A 12,722-nucleotide genomic window follows, 5' to 3' on the forward strand; every position below is an offset into this window, starting at 1 on the left:
AAGAAATTAAAAAACTTGATCTCCCTTTTATGAAAACAAATATTATCTTCTGCATTGGCTTCCGCTGGAATTGGGAAGGCAATATTTGTGGTGCTGATCGCGGTGGCTGCACTAACCAATCTCGTGCTGCTTGGCTTTGAATAGCCTAAGACTATGCCTCCCCAATATGCAGGGTGGCGAACGGTGCTGGCCGCTACCATGCAGTGATTAAGTCTATGTTTGATTTTGTTAAAAATTAAATTTTTAGTCGATATTGACAAAAATTATGATAAACTGAAATTAATTATAATTTAATAGTTAAAATATGTGTCGAAATATATTTAAAATAAGACATAAATATATATGTTACTGAATTGTAAATTTGGACTTGAGCGCGTTTGGAGTCACTTATTTTTTATCCATTAATTCCATAGAATTCATAATGTACAATCACTGAAATTTTAATTTAGTCACTAACCAAACATGTTAATTACTAGGAAACCCACGTTTTGTCCCCTATGTAGTGAGGCTTCTATTTTTGTTTCTGATTTTTATAATTTTTATAGAATAGTTTTTTGAAAAAGTTATCTTAAGTCAACTCCCTCTAAAAACTCTCCTAGCTAACCAAGACATTTGAAAAAATATATATATTCAAACAATTTCAAAATCAATTTCTTAATCTCAGAAACATTTTTTTACTTTTCATAGTCTATATTTGAGTCATGTTTATAAACTACTAAGAAACACTCAAATTATTTTTATTTATACATTTAGAGAAATTCCCAAGTGCTACTAATCCACTATTCATTTGTATTTATATAGTTTAAATCGTTTATAAACACATCTCAAACATACTTCTTTGTAGATAGAGATATGTGCCAATTAAAAGACAGGCTTGTCGGGTGATTACTGGTCTAAAATATATTATATTATATTTTTTCTTTGTTTAATTAATTTCGAATCCAAAGACTCATGGCTCGTAATGTTTTTTCACCAACTCCTGGCTCATAGATTGTACCAAATTAAAATTATAGGCTTAAAAACCGAATTAAGAAAGAGACGTGTGCCAAAAATAAAAATGTAAAGGAAAATAGCTTACTTGTATCTAACAATCACTACAACAAAAATACCTTTTTGCAACATGCAAAAGACAACATTCACCAATTAAATGTTGCTAAAAGGGTCTATTGCAACATTTTAATAAGTGAATGTTGCCATTAGTGTTAACAATTGAGATTTGACAATATTTTTAAGTGAATGTTGATAATATTTCCTTTTTGCAACGTTTATTTAGTGTTGCGAAAAGCTTTATTTTTCGCAACATTTATAAAACGTTGTAAAAAGGTTTCTTTTTTCGCAATGTTCGTAAAACTTGCAAAAACATTTATCTTTCACAATGTTCGTAAAACGTTACAAAAGGCTATCTCTTTCGCAACATTTATAAAATGTTGCAAAAATGTTTCTCTTTCTCAACGTCTTCAAAACATTGCAAAAAGTTTTCTCTTTCGCAACGTTTATAAAATATTGCCAAAAGATTTCTCTTCAACAACATTTAAAAAACGTGGCAGAAGGCTCCCCAACCTAGGTCCCATTTTTTTTTTTTTTTGTGGTAATTACACAAATCCATAGTTTATCTATTCATAGTTCCCAAATAAGAGTGAAAGTTTAATATTTCACTAATCAGATTTTTTTTTTCATTTCCTAATTAATTTAAAATTATTTAATAACTGTCTCTCCCTAAAGTCACGTAATTCAAATTTTAGAAACTGTATTTTTTTTTTAAAAACTCCTTACATGTCCTTTCCATAAAATCGTCATTTCCATAAAACCCACGTCCCTCACGTATCCCATTTTTCGATTAAATCGGTGTTCATCCAACCCTTTTTGGGACATTCATCACTGTCGTTCTCCGGCGATTCCCGACGACCTTCTTCCACTGTCGACCACATATATTTTTTACATTCCTTCCCAGAAAAGTGGTCACAGTTTAACCGAAGTCTTCTAAAACTTCAAGGATGACTCGTTCAGGAAGTGGGAAACGTGGGGAGAAAATTGGAATCCACGAGTCAGGAAGAAGAGGTAAAAGAAAGTTGGATGAAGTGCAGAAGGAATCATCCTCTAAAAGACACAAATCCAGAAGTTCGATCGCAAAACAGTCGACGAAGGTGGTTTTTGATATTTTTCAATTGTTCACTTATTTTGAGCACACCTATGTTCATTTTAATCGATGGGTAATGTGTATGGATGAAGTATTTTGAATTTGTAATGTATATTGCATTGAATTTGTTTTGTGGATTTGTAATCGAAATGTCTGATTGTAGTAAGGGTTTTTAATATTTTTTTCAAAAGTGGTTGTTCATTTGTGAATTATGGAATGCTATTGTGTCGTTATGTATGTGTGTTGTTGATTTCTTTTTTGGTGGAGGGGATCTGTGACCTATATGTTGATGTTTGTGTCTACCTGGATTCCCACCTGTGACCAAACTGATGAGTTTTATTGTGATCGATGTTGCAGGCCTGGAGATACATTATACCCGAGAATAGTTGGTTTCTGGGTAAAATTACAATTACCCCCTCAAAGGTGTGGTGTCGAACTTCAAAAACAATCTCAATGAAGCCCAACGTCGAATCCTTCAGAATACGTGTTTTTCCCACTTTCTACAATACGAGAAAATTGTTATCCAATCTCAGCTGATACACTACTTTCTGTTGAGACAAGTGCAACAACCTAATGAGAGTGAGTTGTGGTTCAACATAGCTGGAAGATTCGTACGGTTCTCAATTTCAGAATTTTGTTTGGTGGCTGGTCTAAGATACGTCGGCGATGCTGACATAAGTAGGATGGAGAAGACTCAATCACGATTGAAAAATTTGTATTTTTCAACGTTGAAAAATGTCACTCATGAAAATATCAAGTACGCATTTCTTGGTTCTACTGACATTCCGAATGATGATGTTTCCATGCTAGGTGCATTGTATTTTATAACGTCTTATCTACATTCGAGAGACTACAAGAGGGCTATGGATGACTTCTTATTTGTACTAGTTGAAGATTTTAGTGAGATGAATGTGTTTCCATAGGGTAAGTCGTTGTTCGACAAATTAGTAAATTCATTGAGGGAGGGGTTGAGTAAGAGATCAACACATTACAGACTCAGAGGCTTGCTTGTAGCCTTTCAAGTGTGGATTTACGAGACAATTCCCAGTCTCGATGGATACATGACGAGAAGATTTCCAAAGTGTACCCCAGGATAATGAACTGGCGGCTGATGATCACCTTTCGACTGCGAAGCTCGAGGGACCTAAATCCGGACGTAAGTGACCACTGATGCAGCAGTACTGGTTTCAGAATATTAAACTGGCACATTTTTTCATGTTCCAGATCATATTTCTTAGGTCACAAATATATTTCGTCAAGTCACAAATTGCATTCTCGAAGTCACAGATTTATTCATTATGTCACACGCTTTCAGTATAGGTAACAGACATTTTCACGGTGCCATCTGCCCTTGTTATATCACAATTAATGGAAACAAATTGAATATGTGTGATGTGCAAAATTATATCTGTTTGTTCATACATAATTTTTGGTCGTTGATATTGCACTTTTTGTTGTGATATGAATGGCAGTTGGAAATATGTGACCTGGACCCCCCACCAGCTGAAATGGCAATGCCATACATGAGTCAGGTGCAGTATGAGAAACCTATCCTACCCGGTCAATCACATGGGGAGAAGAGAAATGGTGGTAGCATACACCGATCAGATCATCGTGCTGGGACTAGTACAAAACCGAGTAATTCAGGAATGAAACTATCTACTCCCATGCTTTTGATAACTGATGGACAATTAGGACACTGATCTCTCCATTGATGATGATGACTTTGTTAAAGCACCATCCAGTTGGAAGGGGACATCAATCCATGAAAATTCTCCAAGTGGGGAGCGTAAGTCAGATGACACCATTGATTCAGAGGAAGCTCTTCCAATTTCATCTATCATGTCACAAGTCCATTAGGTCACATAAAAATTCAGGTCACATATTCAGGTCATAGGTTTCAGTTATTAGGTCATATACCAATACTCGTTTCAGTTATTAGGTCAATGTTATATTTCATCATCATAAGTTACCTGATTATAGGTATTCATGTGATGCAGGTGGTCAACGAATTGAGGAATTATTTTAAAGGACAGATATCTGATCTACAGTCTGAGAATCGATTGCTAAGCATCATCTTTAAAGTCAGATCAGCAAAGGAAACTAAAGCGGCTAGTTCCCATGCAAGGTGAAATTCGTACTGACATGTTGGACGTCAAAGCACACATACAGTGTATGTCTGATTCCGTGACTACTTTGATATCTAGTTCAATCGAAGAAATTATGAAAAAAATCAGAGAGAACGCAGGACCAGAAACTGCTGTAGGATCTGGACCAACATGCGAAGTCAGTACCCCAATTGTGACTGTTTCTTATTTGTCTGTTACCACAAACCATTTGATATACACTTCTCATCAAATGCATTTTTGTTCTGATTTTCAGGCTGCAAAAGTCGAACAAAGTGTTGATTCGAAAGGCAAAGCGAAGGTTGACTCTGTGTGTGCAGTTGAGTTTCCATGTTCTATTGAACCTCCATCTTTTGATCTTGGTCTTGGATTCACACAACCAAGCCAGATTGTTGCAAAAACATATAAGGAAGTTGAAGTGTAAGTGGAATTGGTCATATCCAATGTTTTGAAGGACACGAAATGTATTGAGCAAGAGGTATAAAAAAATCTATGTATTTGTTGATTAATGCATGTCACATATTAAAAAATACATTTTATTACGCAACACTCACCTGAGGCAGCACCAAGTCCTGGATTGCCAGTGAAGAGGGCTCCAAAGCCAGCTAAAACACTTCAGTCCCCTTATGTTGCCGATGAAATGAAACAAATAAAATCGTCAGGAAATATAGTGGTCTTCGAACATTACAATCAGAATGTACAAGATGTAGATGTTGCTGACTTTCAAAATTAGTTTCAAAGAGGATACAAACCACATAACAAGTACGAAATTGTTGTCCTATTTTCATAATTTTCAAATAATGATCAGTACTTCTCGTTTGCAGGAAGAAGTTCAATGATAAAGATGATGCTATCCATCCACCTTTTTCCATCGATCAGTACTTGGTGGGAAACAAGACATGGTGGTACGAACTTGTATCCAGGGAGGTGTCGTTGACTAGTTCGGTAAGTTACTACACAAAAGTAACAGTTCTAAAGGGTATGTCACAGTACAGGTCACATTAGTCACAGTTTTTTGTATACTAGTCACATAGAGCATGGATCATAGATCACAGATCACACGAGTAGTAGGTCACAGATGATGCATGGGTCACAGATCACGCAAACAGTAGGTCACAGCTAATGCCTGAGTCACAAATCACATGAACAGTAGGTCACAATCCGCGCTACACAGAAAAATACATATCTGCAGGTGCAACAGTATAGCTCGCATGTATTTATTACGTCCGGGTTCAGTTATTGAATGGTCATTAACTATAGGTTGTAGTGATCACACATTCTAACCGAGTCACACATCAAATTGACAGCTTATTGCATCATGTTTTCTGGTGTATATATGGTTTCTTAATTGTTTATTGTACTTTCATCTCTGTAGCATATGGACGTGTGCTTCTATTGCATACATCAACTGGCAAGAAGTGCGAGAGATCTCAAGTTTGTAGCTACCACAACGGACTAGTTGTTCCAGGCCAAGCTCAAGCACATGTATTCTAGGTTCAAGGATGATGCAAATGTTCTTTTCACGGATGATAGACTGATTGACGATATTATTGGTGCACGAATTCCATTGAGCACTCCATGGGCTGAAGTCGACCTTGTGTTTATCCCACTTCTGCCTACCAACAAAGCACATTGGATGCTTGGAGTGTTGGACATAAAGGCACATACGTTGCATTTATTGAATTCGTCCAGGAAGACATACAATGTTATCAAAGTCCGTACTGGAATTGAACCCTTTGTCAGCATGCTTTCGAATCTCATGAAATGTGTTGGAATATGGAAAAAAGATTCCATAGAGTTGAATGTGGATTTTGATTTTTCTCTTTCCCAACAGAAAAATTGGTAAGTTTTTTTTTCCCTCCACTAACAGTTAAACATATTATAACATGCTGGATTTCATAACTAACAGTCTGATTTTTGCGTTCCTAGACATGATTGTGTCATTTATGTGGTCAAGTACTCGGAGTACATGCTACATGACGATATAGGATCCATGCCCATGAAGTTTGATGCGGGGAGAGCTCGGTTGGATGTAACTTCACTATTGTTCAAACATTGAGAAATCGGGAAGACTAGAAAGTCGGTGCAGCCTACTGGTGGGAAAAGCATTGTTTTAGAGTGATAGTGCAATTAGAAGTCACATGTTGTAATAGATGAAAACATTGTCTAGTGTTTTGGAAATTCGTTTGTAATGACAACGCGGTTCTTTCTTTTGTCTGTTTATATCAAAAAGTTCATTAGTGTTTGGGGACTTTATTACAATGTTTTTCAGAAGTGTCACTATATATCATATTTTGCTATATTGACAATGTATCGAGGACGAAGTCTCAAAATTTAATGGTTACCTGCAGCTTTTAGGATTATCACAGGTCACCAATTTTTAGGATTATCTGCAGTTCACAGGTTACTGGTTACTGCAATTTTGTCACAGGTCAATTCCCATTGTCACAAGTCACTGCACCCTTATCACAAGTGGGTCACCGGTTACCTGCAGTTTTTAGGATTATCATAGGTCACCGGTTTTTAGGATTATCTGCAGTTCACATGTCACTGGTTATTGTAATTTGGTTACAGGTCAATTCCCATTGTCACAGGTCACTGGTTACCTGTAGTTTTTAGGATTATCTGCAGTTCACAGGCACTGGTTATTGTAATTTGGTCACAGGTCAATTCTCATTGTCACAGGTCACTGCACCCTGGTTACAGGTCATTGTATATTGTTCACAGGTATCTGTGTTATGTTCACAGGTCATGAAGAATTATCACAAGTCAATCCAATCTAGTCACAGGTTATTGAAGATTTGTTATAGATCATTTCATACTTTTATCACAGCTAATTGCAACTGAACCACTTCCATTTCCTGAGTCTTTGCAATATGTAACTGGTCATCTTTTGTTGGTCACAGTTTAGCTTATATTTGTCAAATGTCATTGGATATTGATCGTATGTCACTTCATCCTGGTCACATGTCTTGATAAATGGCCACAGGTCTCTGCATATTGGTCGCAGCTCATTGACATCTAGTCACAGATCATTTCATATATTCGCAGTTGATTGCACAGGGATCACAGGTCACTGCATTCTGGTCATAGATCATTATATGTTGGTCACAAGTCACTGCATTCTGGTCACAGATCATTAATAATGATTATAGTTACTGCATTCTAGTCACAGGTTATTGTAGAATGATCAGAGATCATTTCATATTGGTTACAGTTAATTCCATGTTGGTCACAGTTCACTGCATGACGATTGCATATCAATTTTTCCTATAGATTTTCTCATATGTGCTAGTGGTCACACATTCGTGCCGAACATCCAAAGTGCATTGCAAAAAATCTTAGCATTGTATTGGTTATGATATGGTCAATATGTGTCATCCAATGTTGTACATCCTACATTTACAAAAAATCAATGAATGAAAAAAAAGAGGGAATTATAAAAAATATATCAATGTGTATTTCCAGTCTTCATTCTCTTCCTCTCTTTATTCTTGTTGCTTTGACTCAACGGAACTAAGCTGTTACATGTTCTACGATTGTGATCACTTTCACCACACCGGCCACATTTGACGGCTATGTTTTCCTCATACGCTGGTCTGAATCTCTTCTCAGTAGGCCTTCCACAACTTTGCTTTTGATTAGGTGCAATTACAACTATGTTATGGACATCATTTGGCACTATCCATTCAGCTAGATTTCCTACAGGAAAAATGGTTTCTTGGTATGTATTTCTGAATGCTTCACTTGTGTAGTAGTAGGAGCAGTATTCATATGGATCCATCTTCATACTCGTAAACACAGTCAAAGCATGTGGACCATGTAGTTGATTAACTTGAAGCATCCTACATGTGCATGTCCGGTTTTCTATATCAACAACGAAAGAGGAACTTTCACCGTTAACTGAGAACATTGCCTGATTATTAGGGAAAACCTACAGATATAGACTCAAGTTGTAGGCATAATAAGTCACGTAATTAAAAAGTAGGACACAGATGAAATTGCATGTCTTGTAGTTATATATAATATTGCACAAATACTGAAACACAACAGTACAGATCACAGCAGAAGTCATAGCACATGTCACAGATCAGTTCAGGGAAGTCACAGATTATAGATTAGGTCACAGTAATTAAGTTTAGCCTCAAGTTTCTCATATATGTACCCATTTCCCTCATCTTCTTCTTATACTTGCTTAACAAGGTTGTAAAAGTGCCTTTGGTGTACTCCTTGTGTCTGCAGAACCAAGATTGTAAAATTTATCTCAATGACTCCAACAAAGCTAGAATAGGGTAGTTCTTGGCAAACTTTGCGACTGTATTAACCGAATCCACAATATTCGATGTTATTGTGAAATACCGATTTGAAGGCATGTGGAAACGTGACCATCTCTCAGGTCCAACTTCGTCCTACAAACAAAAACATGGAAATGTGTATCATATAGTGTACAGTACCATGTTAAACGTATTTATGTGAATATCATCATAGGACAATGTATAGTATAGTACCAGATAACCCCTTATCTTTTCATTAATCGAGCCGAGTTGTTGCATGTAATATTCATATTTCAATAGTGTGTAGGCACGTACAGCTGCATTGAATGCTTTTGTTATGTTTTGTCCTGATCTCCCATACCGTGATTTTAGATTTTGTAGTAGATGGTACGAATATATCCCATGACATGCTCCCGGATACACGTTTTCAATCTCCTTTTTATGCTATTGTGACGATCCGACATGAAGCACAAACCGTCTCTGTCCCCATTTGCTTTCCTTAACTGTCTAAAAAACCATGTTCAAGAGCTGTCATTCTCATTATCCACAATCCCGAAAGCAAGTACATAAATGCTGTTATTTGCATCTTGTGTACATGCCGTGAATAAGGTGCCATCATAGTGTCCATTTAGATAGATGTCATCAACCATAACAACTGGCTTACAATGTTTCCATCCCCGTATAGATGCACCTAGTGCCATGAAGCAATATTTAGACCTATTGTGACCATTAATTTCTAGATTTGTGATTGATCCAGGATTTGTTTGTTGTAGCATAGAAAAAAGGCTGGTATCTTATTGAATGAATCAGTTGGATCACCCCTTAGCACTTTCAGAGTTTCCTCTCGAGATCGCCAAGCTTGGACATAATTCAAAGATACTCCATATGTATGCAGCATGTCGTTGCGTATATCATTCAGTGTGTATATGGTGCGCGATGATGTGTACTTGTACTTAATGCAGGTTGACACAACTGTCTTTGTTACTTGCCTATGAGTACTGAGTACGATGTTTGAAGCACATATGTGACCTTCTGCAATGTGTCTGATTTTAAACATATCTGTTCTAGCTAACTTCGATGCTCTACATATCTAATTACACTCGTCACGTGAACATTTTACGAGATAGTCTTTCTTATCGGACCGAACAACCACGTACTCAAACATGTTTTGGATTGCATAAAACGACAAGCTTAATTTCATTATCTCCTTGTTACGGAAGACTCTTCATTCCTCTACCTCCCTAGCGTCTGCCACAGCCACAACTGTGACCTCATACTCAAAATTATCACTAGATGGATCCATTATTGCTCCAGATATGTCTGATGACATATCTGTTAATAAAAACCCATGTTCGTTCGATTGAACATCAACTGATAGCGCAATAAGCTGTTTTTCGATATCTGCAGTTGTGACCTCGATGTGAATTGGATATTTGGCAGGGTCACAACTCATATCCTTTAAAACCATGTAAGACAAGACATTCTCGTCACTTTTGATTGCTATTGGAAGCAGATCACTATTCAAGACATACTTCATTGTCACAGCAACTTTTGCAGGGTCAAAGCTAAACTCTTTCATAGCTGTGTCGACAAGCCTCAAATACCCGCAACTACGATCAATTAACACCAGTGACACTTGTGATCCATTCAACAGACACACGTAAATTAACCCCATTTCTGAAAAATTAGCAAAAACATGATCAGCCTAACATCCAATTATAGTTACATCTAATTGCGTATGGGTCAAAATTACTTTAATGGTCAAATGTCACAATAAACATATCTCGATTCTCAAGTATCATTGTCATGTATTGAATACATGTATGTCACATATTTTTATTTCCCAGATTTTTTTTACGAGAGGTCACAGATCATTGCATAGGTCACAGTTTGGTCACAGTTAATGGCATGTCGGTCACAATTCTGTTAAATGATCACAAGTCAAAGCAAACACATGTCGTATCTTGAACGTCATGGTCACACATTGAATACATGCAGGTCACATATACGTATTAAATCACAATTACATGCAATAATCAGCCACAGTAACTAAGTATAGATCTGTCGCATATAATTAGATTCAAATAAGAGCATTAGTATCATAAAACACAGATGCTGTATGTTACACGTCACACATTTCGAGACACAAACACCCATGCGTACTGAATGCATGAGGTTATATCTTGAATCCAGGGTCACATGTTTTCCATAACGGTCACAACAGTTTCAAACAGTAATGTTCGATATTCATGATCACAGTTCCGTCAAAAATTACATTTTTGATCAATCGAAGCTTGTCTAGCGTGAATAAACGACAAATTATAATGAATAAATCGCAATTATACACCTGATCGATGTAATTACACGTCTGAATAATGTAATCAGTGACTATTCGAGACACCGTATTTTAATCCGACGTCATACGACCCGCGGCTGCAATTTGTGATCAGAATTCGGTTTCATCGTCACTTTCGCAAGAGCCTGCGGTAATTGGATGTATTTTCAGATCTTCTGGCTATTGGAATCAGCTTGAGAGATGATTTATTCTTTTTTTGGAGAATCCTGATTGTACAGTATCTCAGCCTATTTCTTCGGGATTGTTTTCCAGATGAAACTATACTAATATTTATATTTATTTTTAGGCTAATTTCTGATTCTTGAAATATGATACTTATTTTCTTGTTTTTGAAATGTCCTGTACTTAATTTCTTGTATAGGAAATTTTCCCTTTTTTTTTAGCTTACCATTACCAACAGCCCAACTCAAGAGTAAACCCAAAATCCAATCCAATATATCTGAACCCTCACCAATCACACATTCAATGGCTGATTTGTGAGAATAGACGATTACAAAGGCACGGTGACTTTGAATTTTTCTCTCAGCCTCTCATTGTCTCACTCTCATCTTTGTGAGCCCTCGATATGGTGCCGCCTGCGTCACCTTTCTTTCATCGATGCCATTAATGGAAGCCAAATCACAATTACTTCAGTTTCAAATTATACCTCAATGTCCTCCGTCGTCTCCGTAGGTTGCCACTGCTATGGAGGTACACATTTTGTTTATATTTTTTCTTTTTCTTTTAAAATAGTTTAAGATGGAGAATCTGATTTGCGGTGAGCTGTGGAGCCAGAGGGTTTTGTGCCTTCACTGTCGTGTGCTAGGTAGTGGGTGGTGAGATTATTTTTAGATTTTGATAGGATTAGAAAATCACGTTATGGGATTATGATTTATTGCTCAAATATTGAATGGGATTCTGGGAATAGGATTTATTGCTAACATATTCTAGTTCCTTTTAAATATTGAATGGGAATCCAAAATGGGATTAGGATTTAGGATTATATTCAATCGATGCTTCTAAGTCAAAAACTAATATAAAGAACTAGTTTAGTAAATTTATGTATTTGCTTCTAAAACTTCCCACGGTTTTAAGAAATGTTGGGTAAGTGAACGAAAATTTCTAATTTCCCTTTTGCTGGAACAATATGTATAATGCTTAGCCATATATGCTAGTACATAAATTTCATTTTTGCTACAACAAACAGAAATATTATTTTTAGGTATCATCAGTAAACAACAAAAGATAAAGACTGCTGCAAGTTAACAATTACCTTATTAAATGGCCGAAAATTGCAGCCCGTGCAGGAGATAGACTCTTCCCTTATTAAAATACTTTTGAGGGCCACTAAATTTATTTTTACCATTTACAAATTTGGTTGTGTAAACATGGCTTGTTAGTTGTTGGCACAATATTGAGAAGTAGTTGCCTTTGCTCTATTTGGGTTAGATATTATGCTACAACTCAAGCTCCCTGATGGCCTCCCATTTCTTGCTTACTTCTCTATTTAAGTCGGGATGAGACTTTTCATGAGTTTCTTTTCTTCATTCTAGGCTCATAAGTTGTGAAGAAATCAAGTTCATTTCTTTCCCCACTTAAATGCCTCATGGCAGGCACGTTCTGCAAAAGTCCTGCACCTGGTGAACAACCATTCGTGAAGGTAATTGATATAAATTTGATGATGGGAAAAGAAAAAAATGAAGGTAGGAACGGATTTGTATTTTCAAAGTAGATGTGTGTATCAATTTTTTTTTTTGTATTTTTTGTATACAACACATGCTCAGAAGAAATTATTTTGTAATTGGCTTTACCCCTATTTAGACTATTTCAATGCTTTATTTATTCTTTCA

At 36.4% G+C, this 12,722-nt stretch overlaps 1 protein-coding gene and 1 long non-coding RNA gene across 2 annotated transcripts; one reads left to right on the plus strand and one right to left on the minus strand.

Annotated features, from left to right (window-relative positions):
* Positions 1-7,714: 7,714 nt before the first annotated feature.
* Positions 7,715-9,594, minus strand: LOC111382105. Its single transcript, XM_023005977.1, has 8 exons — positions 9,357-9,594; positions 9,137-9,228; positions 8,929-9,040; positions 8,772-8,884; positions 8,572-8,672; positions 8,429-8,499; positions 8,298-8,302; positions 7,715-8,197 (listed from the first exon to the last, which is right to left on the minus strand). Exons 1-8 carry the CDS (start codon positions 9,592-9,594, stop codon positions 7,715-7,717), a joined length of 1,215 nt encoding a protein of 404 aa, XP_022861745.1.
* A 1,699-nt stretch (positions 9,595-11,293) lies between these two features.
* On the plus strand, positions 11,294-12,722 carry LOC111382109. The gene is made up of 2 exons (XR_002700460.1): positions 11,294-11,583; positions 12,426-12,722. It is a non-coding gene; the product is annotated as an uncharacterized LOC111382109 (long non-coding RNA).

Source organism: Olea europaea, unplaced genomic scaffold (genome assembly GCF_002742605.1).
Source record: "Olea europaea var. sylvestris unplaced genomic scaffold, O_europaea_v1 scaffold2436, whole genome shotgun sequence".
NCBI classification, from domain to species: Eukaryota; Viridiplantae; Streptophyta; class Magnoliopsida; order Lamiales; family Oleaceae; genus Olea; species Olea europaea.

Excerpts from the sequence above, each read along its gene's own strand:
- LOC111382105 (XM_023005977.1), bottom strand. The coding sequence starts at position 9,594 with ATGTTTAAAATCAGACACATTGCAGAAGGTCACATATGTGCTTCAAAC. Across the intron at positions 9,041-9,136 it reads ATGATGGCACCTTATTCACG|TTAAGGAAAGCAAATGGGGA; the intron begins GCATGTACACAA and ends TTTTTTAGACAG. Across the intron at positions 8,500-8,571 it reads TCGGTTAATACAGTCGCAAA|ACACAAGGAGTACACCAAAG; the intron begins GTTTGCCAAGAA and ends TTGGTTCTGCAG.